This window comes from Mus caroli, unplaced genomic scaffold (assembly GCF_978045245.1).
Source record: "Mus caroli unplaced genomic scaffold, Mus_caroli_1 scaffold_19, whole genome shotgun sequence".
Taxonomy (NCBI): Eukaryota; Metazoa; Chordata; class Mammalia; order Rodentia; family Muridae; genus Mus; species Mus caroli.
In genome coordinates, this window is record NW_028227274.1 from 42,400,237 (window position 1) to 42,422,275 (window position 22,039).

Consider the following 22,039-nt stretch of genomic DNA (forward strand, 5'->3'; position numbering starts at 1 on the left):
AATAAATATGGAGAACTGTGAGGGAATGTTCAGTTCATGGGACTTTGGCAAGAACCTGCTGAGTCCCTTCTGCCACACCCTAAGAACATACACAGACAGACACTGGGTACTCTGTCAAAAGCCGTGTCCCAAACTGACCAGCAAGCTCAAAGGGCCAAGCAAAGATTCTGAAGGTGTACAGAACAGAAAGCCTGGGTACGATGACATGAAGCACCACCACTGGCCCCTGCCGGAGAGCTACTGCACTTGGCATAGCATCTTCCAGATCTTGAGCTGTGTCAACCGTACCCCTTCCCCCACCAGAGCCCATCCCTGATTCCCCACTGTGATTGGGATAACACTGCAAGCTGAGCCCTCTAGTTCCTTTTCCTCTGGGTCTTGGAGCCTCAACTCACTGAAGGCCTGGCAGTCCTTACTCTAGCTCCCACTCCCTACTGGGACCCGGGACAGAAGCTCATTTCTTCAGGGAATCTTGTACTCAACCTCCCAATCTGTATGTCCATCCTGACTCTGGCTTCACCTTGGCATTGGAAGCTGAAACTTGCATTTAGGAGCATCCTGTAACTGTAATGTGAACACCTTTGTCCATCCGCCCCAGCATAAAGTCCTAACCAATAGCAGATCACCTTGGTCCTGCCATGCTGTGGATGGATGGGTGGGATTCCTCAGGGCTTTGGGATGCCTAGCTTAGCAAAGAGCCATACTGTGAGCATCATGGATTTATCTGCAGAGCGAGGTGGGGAAGCAGACGCTGACTGCATCTGGTGGTGCGGCGTGCTTCAGATTTCTTAGCTACCTAAGGAGCAACAGTTCACAGCACGCAGCAACGGCATTCTTCCTTCCTTCCTTCCTTCCTTCCTAAGCACGCAACTTTCCTGGAGACGCCCTGCCGTACCTACAGCTGCACCGCGAGAAAGCATCTACATGATCAGCCAGTCAGCATATGCTTGCAAATCCTGAATCTGAGCACACTGGTGTCAGGGGGAGCCTGCATATTAGGAAAATTAAATATGATGTGCTGAACACACAGTTCCCCAAGTGAGTGAGGGATAGAATGTATTAGGCTCGAAAGCTTTTGGTTTTCTATCTTTCCAATGGACGTGTGTGGAAGAGAAATACAAAATGAATAGAAGGCTTCCCTTCCACCTTCTGTTCCTGCTTATACTGAGACACTGAGAGCAGGGGTGGTAGAGAATACCAGAAGTAGCCTGTAGGCCGGGTATGGTTTACACTGCATGCTGCTGTTTTTATTAGCAAGACCCCTGACTTCTGCAGAACTGTATTTTCTTCATATAAATGCAGACTCGTATTCCTTGCTCAGAGACTAGGTCTGAGGGAGATAAACACAGGGGACTAATACAGAGAGGACAGCTCTCCACCCAGCGATCGATGTCATGAGGAACACACAGTTGCTGGGTGAGACCAGTACACAGACCACTCCTCTGATGAGACTGTGATGTGTGAAAATGTTTGAACTTGGATACAATGGGAGATGCTGCCTCTCAGTGTGGATTTGGTTTCTTATGGCCTCTCGCGCCTATGTAGCCAGCAAGTAAACCGAGGCAATGGCATTTTGACAAGGTAAAGGCCAGGTAATGCCTGCACTGAGGGAGTCCCCGCACCATCCTGTCTCCCTACCTTGCCAGGCTTCTCCTTGCCGCTGCTGCTGGTGGAGCTCAGAGACCGCATCCTCTGCTCCTTCTGTTCCTCCACCTCGGACTTGAGATGCTCGATGTGCACCAGATAGGCCTGCTCCTGTGCCTCCCTCGTGCTCAGCTTCAGCTCCAGGGCTTTCTTCTCCTTCTCCAGCAGATAGAGCTGGGCCTTCAGCTCGGCCATCTCCTCCTGTGGGACAAAGCACACACAGTCAATGAGAGGTTTGCACTGTATGGCCGAAGGGCTACCATGCCAAATAGGTGCAGAAGAAGACCTGGCTATAAGCTATGGGCACACACAGTCCAGGTACCACTCCCAAGCTGGGATGAGCTGGCTGTCTGCACACGTCTGCAGGGCATCCTGGGGACTAGAACTTAGAATTACGGGTAGAAATCACAGGCAAGCGGACTTCCCTTCCGTGTAAGGAAAAGCGCTTAAGGTGCTATTGGGATTGCAAACACACACATCTCAAATGCCATGGTGAAAACCAGTTCTCTGGGTGCAGAGGCTCAGGTGCATCCACCCAGGATTGTAAAGGAAATATCTATGCAAAGAGGTCTGACCGGGCTCCCTCTAATTCCCATTTCACATCCGTGGTACTATTTTCTTGTTGCTCCACAGCTGAGCCATGCCAATTGAGGGGTGCTAATTATAATAGCACCCGTTAGCACTTGTCTGCTGCAGAGGGCCAAATGAAATTAGCAGGAGCAATCCCCCACTGGAAATTACTCATCACATAAGGTCCTTTTGGTTGCCTAGTGCTGGGAATTAAACCTAAGGGCCAAGAACCTGCTGAGCCAACCCACCAATAGATAACTTCTGAAAAATCTCCTAAAGGGCTTAACTGATTGTTTTCTGTGGAGTAAGATGGATATCCAAAATAGGGCAATGCTGTCCTTGACCAGGAGCCAGAAAGCAGTGGCAACCATCAGTTTTCTTTGAGCACATAGCACTGTTTAAAGACTCCACAAAAAGGAACTCACTTAATCGTCTGAATGTAAGGGAGAGTTGGAGGGTACCCACCAATGCATTGCCTTGAAGGCAGAATCCATTAGTCACTGTGCTCAGTGATCCCTCAGAAGAATGGGTCAAACCCTCTTTACCATGATGACCAGACTTATAAAGAATGGAAGGTGTTCTTATACTGGAAGCTTTCTTCCCATCTTTTGTTATCAGGAAGAGATTCCAAAGGCTATGGCAACTGTGCACACTGAGCTCATGAGATGGTCACCCTCAGAACACACATATAAAAGCAAGCTTACAGAAAGGAAAGGAGAACACATAAGTGTCAGAAACACAGGCACAAGTCTACAGTTGAGACTCCCAGGTAACAGACTGTTCTGTAGTTCCTGATGTCTGCGCGTTTAGGTCCACACGAGAATGGCCATGGCCTCTATGAGGCAGACCTCCATGTTGATACCACCTAGGTGAGCAAAGACTCTTGAAGGGCTGCCTGAATGAGACACTAGGAAACTGCTTTTCTGGAGCTATGGCAAGGAAACTCAACATCTCTCAAGCTATGGGTAAGAAGAGAAATAAGATGCTCTTAAAAAAAAAATCAAGCTTGGATATGGATCATATACAAATCCCTGTGCCAAAATCATACCAAAACGTAATTGCTGACTTCTGCAATCCTCAAGTCACAAAGGATGGAGGACAGCCTAAGACTCCAAGGAAAACACGTGCATTCTAACCTCAACAGAGATGGAAATGAGCCTCTCTGAGGGATGCATGGCTAGCATAATGCAATAAAAGTGACTCAGCATTTATGGAAGCAAAAAGGGATGCCTGATTAGCATACCCATTATGGGAGCAGAGTGGAAGAATGTGAAAAACTAGAAAGGCAAGTATTGCTAACAACTAAAGGGGCAAAGGAATAGGACTCCCAATGAAAAGACAAGACATTCGGAAAGGAGAGTGGATTATAAACATGTCTGGTAGATCATCCAGAGGTAGATGATTGGTATTCACTAAAGATCATGTACCAGCAACCTCAGCATTGACATTCTGGGACAAAATGGTGAATCCCAACATAGTCCAGCGGCTAGTGGGTGTGTGGGTTGGCACACACTGGTGAACATGTTAGGGAAAGGGAGATGGACCAATTGCTAGCCTTCCTAAAGCCCTCAGGAGGAAAACCAGGTCAGAGCATGGACAACGGCTGCTCTGGGTCCTGAGGACCCAGGTTCTCCCAGCTTTCCATCACTTGTACACCTTCAAAAAATAGAGCGCTCTCTCTCTCTCTCTCTCTCTCTCTCTCTCTCTCTCTCTCTCTCTCGTCTTCCTCTCCCTATTCCTCTGCTCTACTGCCTGCACACACACACACACACACACACACACACACACACACACACAGTGTCTTTCCTTGGCCAGATCAACAGTAAATCTGTCACACCCCATATTGGCTAAACTATAAAAAGGAAATGCTTAGTCTCTGGATAAAAGGAAACGTGCTGTTTGGAATAAATAATGGAAGGATAAGCTACGGGCTCATGTAGTGTGTGCTCCAAGAGCTGCAAAAGGAACCTGACTGAGAAAAAGTCACAGGCAGTCAGGACTCAGCTAGAGAAATGGAAGCCCTCAGAGCCGAGTGGCTGGATGGAGAAGTGCCAAATAAGGAGAACAGGGGTTAATATCAAGGAGGGACACCTGGGTTCCCAAGTCTGTTTCTGCTTCCCTGTATCTTCCTAGATTTAAGGACCAGCATCTTAGAAAAGGGATAAGCAGGGTCTGGGGACCCAATCCAGAGCTGACTGAGGACCCAGACTCGCTGAGATGCAGGGATAGCAACTTAACTACTTGTGATGACTTTCCTTTCTCTAGAAATGCTGACAGGTAACTCAGCCCATGAGTGAAGAATTCAAGATGTAGGAAGGACATTGGCCAGAACTGTTCTGCCAACTTTTACTGGAGGGCCCTAGTTCTAAACAGACGTATACCTCTTAAGGCCCAGGGGTGTCAGGAAACCAGACCTTTTGACAATTGCTAAGCTGGCTTTGTCATGGTCCAGCTTCTACCTATGTGGGTGACCCCAACAATGTCCCCAACAAGGACATTTACCAAAATTGAGATCAGGGGTCATCATGGACAGACAGAGGCTGCAGGTCATGCTTAACCCTTGACAGGCACATATTGAACTGGGATACCCATCAGCATCCTCTGGAGGTCAACTGCCTTTCCAATAAAGTCCAGACCATAGGACTTCCAAACAAACTAAAGTCATCCTCTCCCCAGAGGCCATTCTCCAGAACGAGGCAATTACTAACTTAATCCTGCTGTCATGCTCGCAGAGGCCTGTGAGGTATCCCTCTGGGTGGACCCCAACAAATGAAACCTTCCGCACACCTTCATGGCCATCAGCTCCTGCATCAGCACGGCATTCTCCAGGTCCAGCCTCTGGCTGTCGCCTCTTGGCTTGACATCATAGCTGAGTGGATCGATGTGGATGCTCTCCAGCTCCAGCATGGTCAGCTTGACGGCAGCTCTGTCATTCTTGAGCTGCTGGATATAATCCTTCAGCCTTTGCTCATCTTCTTTAGTGAACTCTGTGTCACAGCTGCTGGCTGTAGAGCTGGTCGTGCTGAGGGACAAAGAGAGACCCCATGTTTCCAAGTCATCACCACTAGACTCTGTCTCCTCTCCTCAATGTTATTTAGGGGAAACACACGTGCACACACACACACACACACACATTGGATACGGAAAGTACATTTTAGATCATGATGTAACTCTAAAAATGAATTCTGAGATATTAATTTCTAAAAAGTAAAGACACACGAATGCAAAGCTGTTTCCTATAATGTGGTATAAGATTAAGTTTAGCATATGATGAAAAAAAAATCAAAAAGACCAAACAGTATGAACACTTTTCATCATGGTGGCAATGGCAGAGATAGTTTAAGTGAGAAAAAGGATTAAAGAAAATGGTACACATCTAATAAGAACAGGGGACATGGGGACAGGGCTTAATAACAGAATCTATAGAACCTAGCTCGGTGCCTATAACTTTGGGTGTGCATATGTGTTCCTAGCACACAGGGACCCCAGAGAATGACAAAGTCCCTGAAGTGGTAGAAGTGGTAAGGAATCAGACTGGAGGGAATACTGGCAAGTCCTGTTGCTCACAATGCAATGTAGAGTATGTATAAAAGTATGTATAACATGATAGCATGTTGAAAGTGGTTGCATTCAGGATGCCATAGCCCTTTCTTGGTGTCCACTCCAAGACTCAGGCTGGTTCTAATAGCCATTGGTAGCTTATGCTGCACAGTGACTGGGCAAATGATACCATACTTAAGGAGTGCTCATGTAAACACAGACCTGTTGTGGCCCCAGTGTTGGAGAGAACAAGCCACCATGAAGGGGAAACTGAGCCAGTTGTGGCAAGCTGTCCCTCTGACTCCAAATAAGGCCCACAGGTTTCTCTGCTTTTCTAGTCCTTCCAATCTACAGATCACTACTCCAATTACAACTGATTTGGAATTGATGGGAGAAGAGAAGGCAGGCCCAGGCAGCTCTCAACAAAACACCATTATTTGCTACTATAAACCAGAAGCTCAAGTGAAGAGACATTGAGAGCCTTGCTAAGTCATGTGGTAGCAAAGAGCCTTAGACAGAACCATCTCATTCCACAGTTCTGTCCTCTTCCTAATTTTGGGGACTAAATGCTATCCAGGATCTGGGAGTGGTCCACAGTGTCTGTTTCACCTGATGCTGAAATAAGGAAACCGGGTACAACATCCCAGCATAGCCAGGGCAGTTCTCAGCATGGGAACACATCGCTAAAAAAGACAAAGATGAGGCTGGAGAGCTGGCTGGGCAATTAGGAGCATTTGCTCCTGCAAACAGCCTGAGTTTGATTCCTTGCTCTCACAGAGTAGTTCATAGTCATCTGTAACTGTAACTTTATAAAGTTACAAGCATCTGTAACTTTAGTTCCAGGAGATCAAAATCTCTGGTGCACATTATATGCATGGCATAGTCCCTACATTTAAATAAGTCTAGAAAGACAAAGCCAGATGCAGTAGCTCATAGTTGTAGTCTCAGCCACTCAAGAGGGGCAGCAAGATCCCTAAAATCTAGGAGTTGGAAGCCAACCTATGCAAGAGAGTAAGACTGTGTTTCAAAAAATTAAAGAAGATGAAAGAGAAAGCCTGGCTTCCAGGGTAAGAAAGGTATGGGTTGATCATCCTGAACTGGGTGGTCTTCACATCCAACAACTTCTAGGATGGAAAGCTCTTGGGCACTAGAACCGTGTGTGTGTATGTGTGTGTGTGTGTGTGCCTGTGTGGTGGTAGTGGGTGATCTTGCTTTGTCCCTCAGGCCCTGGGAGGTGGAGTGAACAGGATGAGCCTGGCATTCAGCCTGAACACTTTTGGGGCCCTGGAAAAGGGAATTACTATGCCATGTAGGTTGGGCTGCAGTAACTCAGGTACTTTCAAGACAGCCATCTACCTGATATGGTGAGGGTAGATTTTAGATTCTGGACAGTTGTTTTGGTAGAGGAGAGTAGTCACCATGATATGGATAGGTTTCCTTCAGACTATTAAAGGCTTGGAGAGGAAGAAATTCTGCCTTCAGACAAAGAATTCAACCACAGTTCTTCCTTGGGGCAGGGGCAGGATGACCTGAATGTTCTAACACCCCAGCCTCTATATTCAAATCCCTAATAATTATTTTCTGCATATGTGTTTGTCCAGAAACATGTACCACTTTACTGAAAAGCACACATGTAGCTATATCTATACAGAGATGCTATATAACTATGTGCAGTGACCAGCCTGGTTCTTGTCCTGTGCAGAGCACTCTCATACTGACATGCCAACTGCCACCTGTGACCCAAGCATCTTACACACTGTAGATTTCATGTTTCTTGGCCAGGTTATAACACAGATGCTTTGTAAAGTTGTGATAACAATAAAAAATTTGAGATACAAGGCCATTAAATCAGTAACATCACGAACACTCAATAAACATCATTATTTATTTCAGAAATGTTGGGTGCTTGCCATAGGACACCTTCCAAGGCCCTGGAAAAATTCCTACCTTTGTGGAACTTGTGTTCTAATAGCAGAAATAAGCAAGTTATATAGTATACCTGACATGATATGCACCATGACAAAGAGTGAAATGAGAGACTTGGAAAATGTAAAGTGGAAATAGGTTTATTATCTGAAATAGCGAAGGGAAAGGCACATATGACAATGCTATAACCTAAAGGAGGCAAAAATGAGAGCCGCATGGATATCTGGAGGGGGGGCTGGTGGGGGCTGAGAAGACACAAAACTCAAACAGCAAGCTTGGCTAGCAAGGAGGAGTTATGGCCAATGCCATGTCTCGAAGCACAATAGGAGAAACAGCCATATGTTTGCATATGTGTGGTGTGCTTAGAGTGTGCAGGAGGTGACCAAGTATGCCCTGATGAAGAGTTTATGAGGACAGTATCTTCTCTACGATTAGAATGGATGTAAGTTTGGGCGCTTGAAAGAGAAGTCCCTGGACAGACTTAAGTGTCTTCCGTATCTTTCTGGTCTGTCACTATGCTAAGAAAAGATGCAAGAAAGCAAGGTGAAAGAGATAGGAAGTCCTGGAGGGGGGCACTCCAAGAATTCTAGGGGCCATGGCAGAAGCTTAGAGTAGTTGTGAGCAGAGAAAGCAGGGTAGGATTAAAAACAAGGTGCCATCTGGTGCGTTATGTTTTAGAAAGAATGAGAAGGAAATACCAGGACCTCTCAGGCTACCCCCTAGCACTACCCCCTAGGAACCCCTAAAGAACCAGGCTGCTGAAGGAATCAGGGCAGAACATGGGGTATGTTAGGGCTGATGCTACAGGACTGGAGGCACACACCACTGGCCTGTCTGCAAACAGGTGACAGGCACTCTAGTCACACTGAACCCTAAGTATAGGGCTCACCTCCACACACTCAACAGTGACAAAGGGACAGAAGGCTAGTGTTCCTCAGGTGAGGGAGTAACAAAATTCAAGGCAGCTCACATCTTCACATGGCATTCCCCAGGGTGGAGGGTGGAGCCTGCTCCGCAAGCCCTGTGTTTATCCAATAAAGCAAGAACAACAGAGTTTCTCTGACAGGCAGCTGAGAGGAGGGCTCAGCCTTAGCCATAAAGTCTTCCCACATGACACCTTAACTCAGTCATTCCTTTCATTAAAAAAATTATTTACCAAACTAAACAGGAGACAATCACCGCTATCCATGTGCCAGCCACCACATGACACTTGGGCATACTATCTCCAGATTGCTAGTTTGGGAACTATGACATCGATAACTAAAGAGCCCTTGTTAACTTTCGTTTCAAATAAAAATTGTGAAATTCAGTCAGTTTAAAGCTAGGGCTCCCTAGCTATTGGGCCTAACCTAAAGAGACGGTATGGACTTGTGTGGTGGTGGTCCACACGGTTAATCCCAGCACTCAGAATCCCTGAGTTTGAGGCCAGCCTGGTCTATGGAGTGAGTTCCAGGATAGACAGGGCTACACAGAGAATCCCTGTCTCAAAAATAAAGGGGGTGTGGGTGGGGAGGGAGGGAGAGAGAGGGAGAGACAGGGAGAGACAGAGAGAGACAGAGAGAGACAGAGAGAGACAGAGAGACTATGAACACATTTGAATCTCTATTCTATCTCACCACTTCTTGGCTCTGAGGTAGTTGCTTCTGTGCTTCAGTCTTACCTAGGTTGGCACGCCCTTCCCCCAACACCCACAATGTCAAGACCTCTGGGAGTAGGGAAGGGACAACACAAGTCTGTTCCACAAGACAGACTACACGCTGTGCCTGCCACCAGGGCAGCAACAAATGGAAATTCACTGGTACCTAATTGGCTGGCCCCACATTTTCCTAGGGGTGGGGCAGCTGATTGCTATTTGGGTGGACACTTGCGATTGCTGCCAGGGCCCTGAAGCCAGTCACACCTGCACAGCCTTCTTCTGGCATGCCCTAGCCTAGAGGGAATTGCCTAACTTAGCTGGCTTTGGTCAAAAGCAACAAGGGTGGTTTCTACCTCCCAGAGTAGGGGAAGGGCGAGCTGATGATGCCATCCCAGTGCCACCCCATGTGCATTCTGGGCGAAGAAAACAAAACAAAACAAAACAAAAAACAAGGGACACTTTCCTGACAGCTGAGTTAAGAGACCCATCAGCAGCCTTAGTGTCCCCCAGAGGTCAGACACCTGCCACCATGCAGGAAAGTTGTTATGGAGCAGAAGTAGGGTATCAAAGGCCTTAGAGACCACCGAGACCCCTCTGGAAGAACACTACTAGACAGGGAGTATTGGATTTCTTCGCCTGCAGGTTGTTCACTGGCCAGAAAGGAAGGTTTTGGGTTCTACTGTCTTTGCTATACAAAGAAAAAAAAGTGCAGAATACCCCAGTCCACAGATCTTACCCTACTGGGAGCTAAGAGTGCCCACTGCTCTTGAAGGAAAATGCTAAATGTCAAGATGAGAGCAGTGCAGCCTCCGCCCCGCTCTGGCCTAGCTCCCCCCCTTTTAGGACAGCAGCAGGGAGCAGTCCAGGCGATGGTAATTGCAATTCTGCTTCATGCCCTCAATGTCCCACAGCCCAATATGATTATGTTGATGGTGAGAGGAGGAGAAGCCACTGGCCCTTCCTCCGGCCTCTCGAGGGCCGCCGTTGGCTGCCAGGAGAGGGCTAAGTCATCCATTACCTCTCCCGGCTTGGAACGCAGGATGAGCTCAGCTGTCAAGCGGAATAAATCACTTTCTACAGGCGGCCTGATCCCTCCTCTCTAGGGCTGGTGCCTGGAGATGCTCTGAGAGCTGAGGGAAGGAAAACCTGCAGATGAAGAGCCCGGGCACAGCCAGCGAGGCATGTCTGTGCTTTACCCTGCTTTTCTCAGGACTGATACAAGAGCCATGGGTTTCTTTTGGTGACCCTCTGTTCTGTTGGCATTCTTATCAAGATAGTTTGTTCTGCATTGGCTGACTGCCAGAACATCCTTGATGCTCAAGCTACCAGCTACAGTCCAAGAGAGGAGCATGAGGGCTCAAAAAATCAAAACATACCCCTGCCCTCTGCCTACCCTGTCCGCTGTTGGACACAACCATTCACACTAGCTCTCTGTGCCAAGTGCCACTTCTTCCGTTCCTCTGCACTTGGTGCCATCTCTGACTTCCAGATGACCCCCATTCCCTGTCACTAAAAGAACCACATGGTTCCAACCCAGGCATGGCCACTGAGATTTTCTTATGGAGCCAATGAAGCCAGTTAGTCTCATATATAAATGCAGGTAGCCTGCTGCCTTTCTGTCACCCAGGGAAGGCTGGTACACCAGGATGAGAATGGCACCAGTGCAGAGCTACAATGACTAGATGCAGAGCCTGGGGTGTGTGTGACTGCTCACAGGAAGGACACGTCGCTCAGGAGTATGGCAGTCCTCTGCCTTAAGCTGCTATTTATCTCATACATATGGGGGGTCCCATAACCTTTCAATCAGGGCCCCTCTCTTAAGCTATTTTACAAGTTTCTGTCCTTTGTGACCCCAAATATTAATTTATAAGATCCCGGTTTTAGTATGAAATTCTATCCCAAGGTATTTCCCAGAGGTCCTTTCCTGGTAGGGGTCCTAGCATGGAGACCTTACATTGCATATTTTGCATTTTATAATGATAGGACTTAATTGTTTGTTTTTTAAAGTGGGTGTCCAGATTTGACTGATCCCTAAAGTTAGGTTTTCAGATGAAGTAATGAAATAAAAAGTATGGAAAGCAGTTCATATGGCTACTCGAGTCACGTGAGCTGAGAATTAAAGTGTCCAGGGTCAGATCAGCACACAGTCCTGTTGAGGAGTGTCTCAGTTGGGTGCTGGCACTCACAGCCAAGCCCATCTGACTCATTCCCTGAAGCTTGCTGCTGGGGCAGGGTATGTGTATGTGTGTGTGTGGGGGGGGGGGGCGGGAGGCAGGGGTGACAGAGGCTTCTCCTAACTGGACAGTGGTTCCAGGAGACATCACCTTTACAACAGATGTATTTCACTGGTCAAAAGCATTTTTCTTTCTCCCCCCATGAAAGTTTATTCTAGCCAGGACTACTACACAGGGTGCAGACCAGGTCCTTCTGGTGCTTCACTGCCCTCTTCTGCAGTTTGGAAATCATGCCCCAGACATCATGACCAGCCAGTCAGCATCTTAAAGTACCCAAGGACCAAGGAGGCTTCACGGCAACGCTGAATTCACCCTTCATAGATTGCATACCCCTGGGCCAATATTATTCGGAAAGAAAATAGCCTCAATTCTACTTCCTAGGAGGGCACACTTGCTATGGCTTTTTCTGCACACTGGTGGACAGGATCAGTTAATGTACTTCCATGGAATAAGCAGAAAATCCAGCCCTTGACACAAAGCGTCGGCTGCTTGATAGCACCTACCTCTACTTACAGACAATTCAGTCCCTTTGCCTCTGTGCTATGATATGTTGATAAAGCTATGAAGGCAATCGGCCTTACCTGGCTGCTCTATCCATTAAGACAAGAATGCTTGATGGATCTGCAGCTGAAATCTAAAAAAGAAAAATAAATATCTTTTTTTTTTCTTTCATGCTGGGATCCTGCTAAGAGCATCCTTTCAGAGGTGACTCTCATCCATATTCTTTTTGCTGGGTAGCTAACCTCTGCGCCTCCTTCCCAAATCCATTAACCCTTTTGTCCTCAGGAGCTATGAGATGCCTCCAGGGACCTGACCGGAGCCTTCCTTTTGTGAGACCTTGGGTAGGAGGGGCTGATACCCTGACAGCACATCTCTCTGCACCATAGTTACAGTGGGAGGGAAGGGGGTGTACTGGGCCACACAAAGTCTGCCTCAGAAACCTCCATTTTCCTTCTTCTTTTTTTTTTTTTTTTTTGAAAAACATATCACAGGACAGTGTTTGGGCCAGAATTCCAAGGCTTATAAATAAAAATAGTCATAATATTGTAGCCAGATGGTTAAGAACTTTGTTCTACCCTATGTTTATCATTAAGACATAAAGACACTCCAACCGTGTCTGTTTTATGGTTATGGAGAGCCACAGGTATCCCCTGTGTATTCTTCTGGACAGGTTCTGAGCTGCTGTGACAGGGGCAGGAGGGGGAAATGGCATTTTAGTGGAATCAAAGTTAAAAGCCTATGTTTGACGAAAGATCCACTGAAAACTAAACTTTGTTAAAGAGACCCACTCCTTCTTCACACACCTATGTAGTACATGTGTGGGTATGTTCTTGCACGTGGATGTCTTCCATGCCCTGTCCCTAAGTCCTGAGCACTAGGATTATAGGCAGGCCATCATGCTTGCTCAGCAGCTATGTGGGTGCTGGGATCTGAACTCAGGTCCTCATAGCAAACACTTTACCCAATGAGCCAGCTGTTGGCCCTGAACAGCCAGTCTTTAGAGAGCTCTTTTTTAGTGGTGGTATTGTTTTTGGTTTTTTGAGACAGGGTTTCTCCATGTAGTCTCAGCTGCCCTGGAACTCACTCTGTAGACCGGGCTGGCCTTGAACTCAGAGATCTGCCTGCCTCTGACTCCCAAGTACTGGGATTAATAATAAGCTTATTTTTGAAAGCAGAGAGTCTGAATCTGAATTTTTCTCATCCTATAGATATTCAAAAATATCAACTTCGATCCTTCTTAGAATGGGGAGCAAAATACCCATGGAAGGAGTTACAGAGACAAAGTGTGGAGCAGAGACTGAAGGATAGGCCATCCAGAGACTGCACCATCTGGGAATCCATCCCATATACAAGCATTTAACCCAGACACTATTGTGGATGCCAACAAGTGCTTCCTGGCAAAAGCCTGTTACAGGTGTCTCCGAAAAGGATCCACCAGTGCCTAACAAATACAGAGGTGAATGATCACAACCAACCATTGGACTGAGCACAGGGTTCCCAATGAAGGATCTGGAGAAAGGACACAAGGAGCTGAAGGGTTTTGCAGCCCCATAGGAGTAACAACAATATGAACTAACCAGTACCCCCCAGAGCTCCCTGGGATTAAATCACCAACCAAAGAAAACACATGGTGGGACTCGTGACTCCAGTTGCAATGGGAGAAGAGGTCCTTGGTCCTGCAAAGGCTCTGTGTCACAGTATAGGGGAATGTCAGGGCCAGGAAACAGGAGTGGGTGGGTTGTTGAGTGTGTGTGTGTGTGGGGGGGGGGGAGATAGGGGGTTTTTGGAGGGGAAACCAGGAAAGGGGACAGCATTTGAAATGTAAATAAAGTAAATATCATATATATGTGTGTATATATATGTATATATATACACACATATATACATATACATATATAGAGAGAGAAATATAAAATCCACAATTAAATTTCTCAAGAAAATATTCTAAGAAACAAGCTTATCTAGATACCAAATATCTCCTGTAACAAATATTCAGAATCACTAATCTCCACTAATAGCAGGTTAGAAATTTATTCTCACTTTTGACAGACTCCAGAGTCATCTCTGACTCAGACCAAAACAGCAGAATTATTTGCAGGAAGGAAAGATGTGTGCAGACAATTAAGCAAGACATTTTCTGCCAACTCTTAACAGTCACTAACTGTACGGAAGAGCCTCACTTGAAGAGCTGAGCACTGCATACCTACATAAACAAACATGGTAAGGATAGATTATAAACACCATGGGAAGGGGCATCTGCTTCTGTATCTAAACATAAGAGTCTAGTTTTAAGTGAAAAATTACCATCTATGTGCTATTGAATAAGAAACATGTGCTAAAGTGTAGAAAAAATAAGCCCCTTGTGTTTGTGATCCAGGGAGCTGGAGGGATACTGTGTTTGGTGGTGACTCTCTAGATTTCCCTCTTAACAGACATGTGCTCTTAAACAAGTCAATTGCACATCTCTGAGCCTAGGTGGTGTCACCTATGAAACCAGATTAAATCATCCTTGGTTTTCCGTAAAGGAAGGTCCAATAGGAAGCTAACAACTAGATTCCAGTCTGAGCTTTGGCATGTAAGGGGGGAGGGGGCCGTGCATCACAGTAGAGCTTCTGTGGCCAGAAATGATTTTTTAAAAAGGCTACAAGGGGCTTCATTGGGGTGCCCTGCCCCCATGGAGAAAGATCAACCTGCTCCAGGGACTGCACTTTAGTCTCCACTGCTTTTGTTACCATTTCTGAGAGCCCTCTGATTCCTGGATGGAAAATGTGACCTGAGGTTCATGATTAAGTGCCTGCTTAAGAGGGGCTATAAATACAGCCTCGCTTGATAAAGGAGACAGGGGGGCCTCTTGCCAGGGAAGAGCTCTTAGAGGACAAGGGCACAAGGAAGGAGAGTAGATTCTGGACCTAGCTTAAGGTAGGCTGGGTCTTTTTAGCAGTGAGCCTTAGTCACTTGGTAATTCCTGGAAATGGAGAATAATAAAGAAACAGAGAACAGAACAGTATAGGGAGAGAAGAGTGTCAGACAGAGACTGTGCTCCTGCATCATGTCTACCATATTCTACAGCCTTATCTCTCTGGACTGTACTTTCCACAGAAGCATAAGAAGGCCACATTCTAGCCCCTCCTCATAGTTCTTGGGTAGAACAGGCTGTAAGCATGAAGTAACCCTGCCTTATTACCCAAACCACACGGTCTCCTGGAGTGGGCCAGAGAGAAGCCCGCTGCAGGTGGAGGAGCCACCAGGCAGAGCATGGAGCGGTACCTGGTATGGCTGTTGGAGGACAGGCTCTCCCAGGGCTGCACGCTGCAGCCAGCCACGGCGAAGGCTCCCCCGCAGCTGCCATCCAGCTTCATGAGCAGGGCTTTGGCGGCATTCTCAGCAGTCTTCCGGCAGTCATGAGCCCGCTTGAGCATCTGAGTGATATTTTCATCCCCTGACTGGTCTCCTACACCACAGAGAAGCCAATGGGTTAATTGGTGCAGGCGGAGTTAGGAAAGCCCAGGCTATGATTCTATAAGTGACTCTCAGCTATGGAGGGCACAGTGAACAGTGGGGCTGAGGAAGGAGGCTTGTGCTCTGGGCCGGTGGGGTAGCTGAGAAGGGATAGGAAGGCATCCCTTGGCATAGGCTCCATAGCTTCACGGATAGCACTATCTCCACAATCAGCTTCCAGTTCTAACATGCTAACATTTACATTTCCCTGTTGCTGGCACCTCTTCCCACTCAGGTTCATGTCTCTTACACATGGGCACTTTATGAATGAGGACAGGGAGAAACTGGGGTAAAATGTCACAGTACCACACATCAAGAACACTGTCAGAGCTTCCTGTGGTGCAACAGGGACACAACAAGTAATTACAGCTCAAACTGGAGCTTTTTTTTCCTCGCACCAATATTATTACAGGTACATATACATGAGTATGTATGTGTGTAAATATAGTGGTGGTATGTGCCTTTAATTCAAGAACTAGTAAGGCACAGGCAGAGACAAACAGATCTTTTTGTGAGTTCAAGGTTAGACAGGTCTATATAGCATGTTCCATGCCAGCCAGGACTACATAGTGCAATCCCATCTCAAAAATTAATTAATTAGTTAATTAGCTAGAAGATGATACAAAACTCTGACATTAACCTCTGGTTCCCATCTGCACACACACACACACACACACACACACACACACACACACACACACACAAGTACATACAGCCATTCATAGGAACATGTGCATATACTACACACAAACACAAAAAGGTTCAAGAGCAGATCCCTTGCCTGCTTTGTAAAAAGGCACTGGGTTTAACTCTTAGAACTTAAAAGAAGAAGAAGAAAAAAAAAGATAGGTAGATTGAAAAGAAAAAGAGCCAGGTGGTTGTGGTGCACACCTCTGATCCCAGCACTTGTTGGGCATTGCTAAGCAGAGGCAGGCAGAATTCTGTGAGTTTGAGGCCAGATTGGTCTACAGAGCAAGTCCCAGGACTGCCATGGATACACACAGAAAAATCCTGTCTTAGAAAAACAAAAAATAACAAGTTTTAAAAAAGAAAGAAAGATAAGAAAAATAACAAAATAAAACAAACACAGTGAGTGGTTCTTCGGGTTGGGAGAGCAGAGTGAGGAGGACTGAAGGAGAAGGCAGAGCTAAAGGGTCTTCCCTAGATGGTAACCATCAATCAATCACAAGGCTGCTACTCCCAACGCTACAGATGTGGGTCCACATCACTGTCCACTTGCCACACCTAAGGAATTTCTAACAGGGAGTGAACTCTAATAGAGAGCTGGAACTTTGTAAGGCAACAAAATCTGTTACTTCTGTTATTGATAATAGGGAAAGCTGTGCACGTGCAAGGGACACCTGTCATGTACTTCCTCTCCACTTTGCCTTGACAGAAAACTACTTGTGGTGGTTTGAATAAGAATGGCCCTCATAGGCGTGGGTATTTGAATGCTTAATCACCAGGGAGTGTTTCTATTGAAAAGGATTAGAAGGATGAGGAGGTATGGTTTGTGGTTTTGTAATAGGTATGGCCTTGTTGGAAGGAGTATGTTACTGAGGGAGGGCTTTAATGTTTCAAAAATCCAAGCCAGGACCAGCCTCCTGTCCTCTCTGTCTACCCCCCTACTCCCTGCATGCCTCTCTCTTTCTGCCTGTGGATTCAGATATATCTCTCAGCTTCTTCTCCAGTACCATGTGTGCCACCATGCTCTTCACCGTGATGTTAATGGACTAAACCACAAACTCTAAGCAAGCGCCCAATGAAATGGTTTCTTTCATAACAGTTGCCTTGGTCACAGTGTCTCTTCACAGCAATAGAACAGTGACAAAGACAGTACTCTAAAGAGCACAGTCTTCATAACAATTCAAGAACTGTCTTGGTCAAACAAACCACCGGCTTGCCACCCACACAACACTGATGTGTATTTTCCCCATGAAACTTGGGATAGTGAGCATTAAAAACATAAATGTGGTTGGGTGAAGTGGCAGAGGTTAGGCCATACTCAGCTTCTCCACCCTCCTTGCCCATTGCTGAGACCCAAAGACACCCCTCTGGTGTCCCAAAGTATATATAGTTTGAAAACCACTGGGCTAAACCTTCTTCTCAAATGAACATAATGAGTGCTGTGAATTCAATAACAAACAAAGGCAATGACAGTAATTAACCCTGTGAGTAAATGTCACAAACTAGCTCTTGCTTAGACAGCGCCTCGGGCAGAGTGACAGATCAACTGTCCCTGTCAGTGGGTATTAAAATCAGGGCAAGGCTTAGCACTATGAAGACTAGGAGAACACTCTTTAGTATGGTGTGTTCCCTATACTGAAAGCACACCCCTCAGACTGACTTCTAGCCATTCCCTCCTTGTTTCTTCTTTCCACTAGGACTTTCACACACACCTCACCAGTTGACTATTCTCTATAGTCTATTCTAAAGTACGCATGGTATCACATTATTAACGCATGCAGAAGTTACCTGGGAGGGGGGGGGATATGGAACACTTCATTATTATTGCAAACATTTCAAATTCTGGGTTGTTTAAAGCCATTTCAGCCCCTACCAAGTAATTGTTTGCTCTGCGTAGGCACCAGCCTAATAAAGATGCCTTTCGCTCGTGGAACAGGTTAAGACATCTTGTGATACAAAGTAGGGCATGATTGATTTTTTTTCTCCTTTAATTGATGGTTTTCTTATTAAAAAAAAAAAAAAAAGCTGACAGCAGGCCAAGATCATTTTAGAATCTGTTTCATATGAGGAGTAAAGTTTTATGGTTCAGTTAAAAGACCCTAAAAAATGAGGTTTCTAATGGAAGTGTTGGCAGAGTTTCTGCTTCTGGGCTGTGCTGTGATCTGAATATTATTAACCAAAGTGAGTCTGGGTGGGTGGGGACAGGACCAGAGGGTGGAGTCGGGGAATGAAGAGTGGCCACCCATACCAAAGATAACTGCTCCCTTGTTAGAGAACCTAGGTATAAAATAGGAAAGTAATGCTGCTTATTTCCCTGCCTTCGGGTCTGTCTCCAGTTCCTCAGAGTATCAAAACCGAGGCAGGAAAACCCTAAGGATCCTTACAAAGGCAGCAACGAGGGAGTTGGCAGGGGTAGAGGATTCACTTAGAAAGTGCCTGGGGTGGACTCTGTGGTACTGTGTCCTGGAGAGAAAAGGCCAATTGGAAGCACATAGGCTTCGAAGAACTATCCATTTATTATCTGCTGCCCCCGGGCTTACAGCTCTGAGCAATTTCTTGACAGCCTAGTGTTCATACAGGAGGACACCTGGCCCATACTGGCTACTGTGGAAGGTTTGGGAAGCACTTGGTCATTTGACTTTTACGGAATTGGTGTTATTTCTCCCAAAAGGCTGCAGTGCTTGTCCAAAAGCATGGGTGAGCCAGTGTCTGGGGGACGCTAAGGGTATGGCAAGCTTGCTGCCATGTTTTCCTTCTCCAGCACTGTACTGTGGTCCCCTCACACCAGTGCAGGCCCTTGAGCCACTGTCACTGGCTGAGTTTTATCAATGTGGTGAAGGAGCCTACCTGCTCTTTTTGCTTACACAGAGGCAGAAGTGGGGGAACACTGTAGGGCAGCAGTTTTCAACCCGTGTGTCGAGAGACACTTTTGGAGGCGGCATGTCAGATATTTACATTATGATTCATAACAGTAGCAAAATTACAGTTCTGAAGTAGCACTGAAAATAATTTTATCTTGGTGGTTATCCCAACAGGAGGAATTGTATGAAAGGATCACAGCATTAGGAAGGCTGAGAACCACTGGTGAAGAGTCTGAGGTACAAATGAGGCTGGTAGGGTACTTGACCACTGAGGTTGAGTAAAGATGGCAGGCTGATGCAAAGGCTATCAGACATACCTATGCTACCAGAGCCGTCCAGGTATAAAACTACAGCTCTATTCATGAGATCTATGGAGGTGGAGAACTAGGTTTCAAAGCTCTTCACTGAACCTAGGAAACAAGTATAACTACAGAGACAAGAAGACCAACTAGCCTGGTCCATGGCCACAGCAGCAGCAAAGGGACCATCACTAGGCAGCTACACAATGCCTTGGTCCCTTTAACAGCCCCGTGAGCCCCACTCCCTCAGCTCCTCCTGTCATCCCAGGAGAACTCATTTCTAAGAGTGCTTGTTTGTTTTAACTTGTCTGTGATCTGGTTTCCACTCCAGTTCTTGCTGCATGCAATGTAAACAATTTACACACTCAGTCATGGGTGAGAACGGAAAACACAGTTGACAAGCAGACTTCGTGTTTCTGGGAGATGACTCAATGCCAGCAGCAGTGGGGACAACATGGGGAGTAGCACCAAGGGAACTAAGGGGACACTTACCAGGGGAGGAGCCCACACCAGCTGCCCGGAATTGCCCCAGGATGAGGCTCTGCTCGCTCTCAGCCAGGGCCAACAGGAGTTCGTAGGCTTCTATGCACTGCTCACTGCAAGAGAAGCACAACCTGGCATCAACGCTGGCCATGAATGGCAATGATCCTCATCATTAGTGTCACTCCAGCCCAGGGCCTGCCTCACCCTCCCCACCCACACAGTAAAGAACACTCCATGCAGAAGTAAGTGCTCCTGAGACAAACCAGTGCCTTGCTGGTGTGTTTACCTCTTTTTCAAAAACAAACAATGTTCTAGAAAAATACACAAGAAGCAGCAACAGAGGGAGAGGCAAATTGGTTGTCCTTCTGATGACAAGTCAGGAGAGACATGCGACACACCTATGGTATTCAGTCCATAGTAGCCCCTACTGAGCCTGCATCCTGGTATGCATACTCCTCCACTGTCCCCTTGACTCTGTCAGGGTTGGTCTTTCTAACTAATGGAAATCATGATGTGCCACACCCAACAGTAGACCCTTAAAACATCATGACTTCCATCTTGACTATTCTCCACCTCCTGTTCTCTCTCTCAGGATATGGGGGCTTAGGGGAGGGGGTCATCTTGAGCAGCCCTATGAAGAGACCCTATGTGGAGAGGAACGAAGACTTGTAGCCTATAGCTAGTGAGGAACTGAGGTTGCTGGAGAGACACAGTCTGCTAGGAAGGAGGTCCTAGTGGTTTCAGCGACTTTCAGAAACAGCCCTAGCTGACACTGACCTTCAGAACTGCCTAGGAGCCCAGAGACTTCACCCAGCCAGTCAAGTCACCACAGATGTCTGACCCTGGCACGCAGCACTCAACAGCTATCAAAATTCCCCTTAAGGAAACAATCATTTTGACCTATATGTGTACTGTACAGTAGACAATAGCTATACGTGGCTATTTCAAGTTAATTCCAATGGAAACCTCATGCCCTCCTGTGCAGTGGCCATAATACCCATGTGCAGTTATTGCATGGCTGCCGGTCACCACAGGGCTGAGCGCAGAGAGAGAACAGCTCCATCCCCATAGAAAGTGCAAATAGGGATTCCTGCAAAAACCTCATGAAATGCCGGTTAGGTTTCTTGTAAGAGTCTGAGCTAGGATGTCTGAGAGAAGGAAAAGTTACTCTTCCCTATGCCCATCATCCGCTGAGCATGCAAGCTGGGTCCAAGAACAGTCTCTATGCTAAGCATGACTGAGTGCATGTCTGTCTCCCACATGGACGGGGATAAGGCAGGATAACTACATGCCTGAGGCTAGCTTGGACTATATAGTGAGATGAGATTCATTCTGTGTGTGTGTGTGTGTATCTCTGTCTCTGTCTGTCTCTGTCTGTCTCTGTCTCTCTCTGTGTCTCTCTGTGTCGCTCTCTCTCTCTCTCTCTCTCTCTCACACACACACACACACACACACACACTCCACTTCTGATACACACAGACCCATGTCCAGACAGGAGGCGAGACACACGCCTGACACCCATGTGCTTAGTGTGCTCAGGACAAGAGGACCGCGGCAGCAGCAAGATTTCTTTTATGAGCAAATGCTTGATGAGGTTCTCCAAGCTGAACAAGGGGAATGCTGCTTTAATCGACATTTACAGAGACAAAAACAGAGAAGCCATCTGGTTTAAATTGGTTCCATGCTCATCACCCCTCCCTAAGCCAAGAGTTAAGAAAAGGGTCACATTAAGCTAGTGAGCTTGTGGTGCAGGCAGCTCCCTGCAAAGGCAGGCAGGCAGGTGGGAGGTGCTTCATCCTTCGGGATGTGCTCGTGGGCAGCACCCCGAGACCAAAGGTGGATAGTGGTCCGTGAGAGCCACTAACACACCTCAGAAGATAGTGACACTTTTTCGGCTTTAAAAAAAATGGGTTTTAAAATAATGAATGGGGCTAGGGTAATAGCTCAGTGAATATAGGCATTTGCCACCAAGCCTGACATTGTTTGATCTGGGGATCTACACAGTGGAACTCACTTCTGCATATTGTCTTCTGACCTCCACACATCCATGCTATGGTGTAAAACCCAAATAAATGTAATTTTTTAAAAAATAAAAAAAACAGCTGGGCATGGTGGCACACGCCTTTAATCCCAGCACTTGGGAGGCAGAAGCAGGCAGAT

General features: G+C 46.7%; 1 protein-coding gene across 3 annotated transcripts in view; it reads right to left on the bottom strand.

Moving 5' to 3' along the window:
- The window catches only part of Mcc (MCC regulator of Wnt signaling pathway), a 387,208-nt gene that overhangs the window by 16,613 nt on the left and 348,556 nt on the right, over positions 1 to 22,039 (bottom strand). For all 3 annotated transcript variants that reach the window (XM_085833615.1, XM_021150247.3, XM_021150249.3), the window contains 4 exons: positions 19,889 to 19,992; positions 15,319 to 15,502; positions 5,002 to 5,236; positions 1,639 to 1,845 (listed from right to left, as the gene is read on the bottom strand). In XM_085833615.1, the coding sequence (XP_085689741.1) occupies positions 1,639 to 1,845; positions 5,002 to 5,236; positions 15,319 to 15,502; positions 19,889 to 19,992 (730 nt within the window). The remainder of the gene's footprint in view (positions 1 to 1,638; positions 1,846 to 5,001; positions 5,237 to 15,318; positions 15,503 to 19,888; positions 19,993 to 22,039) is intronic.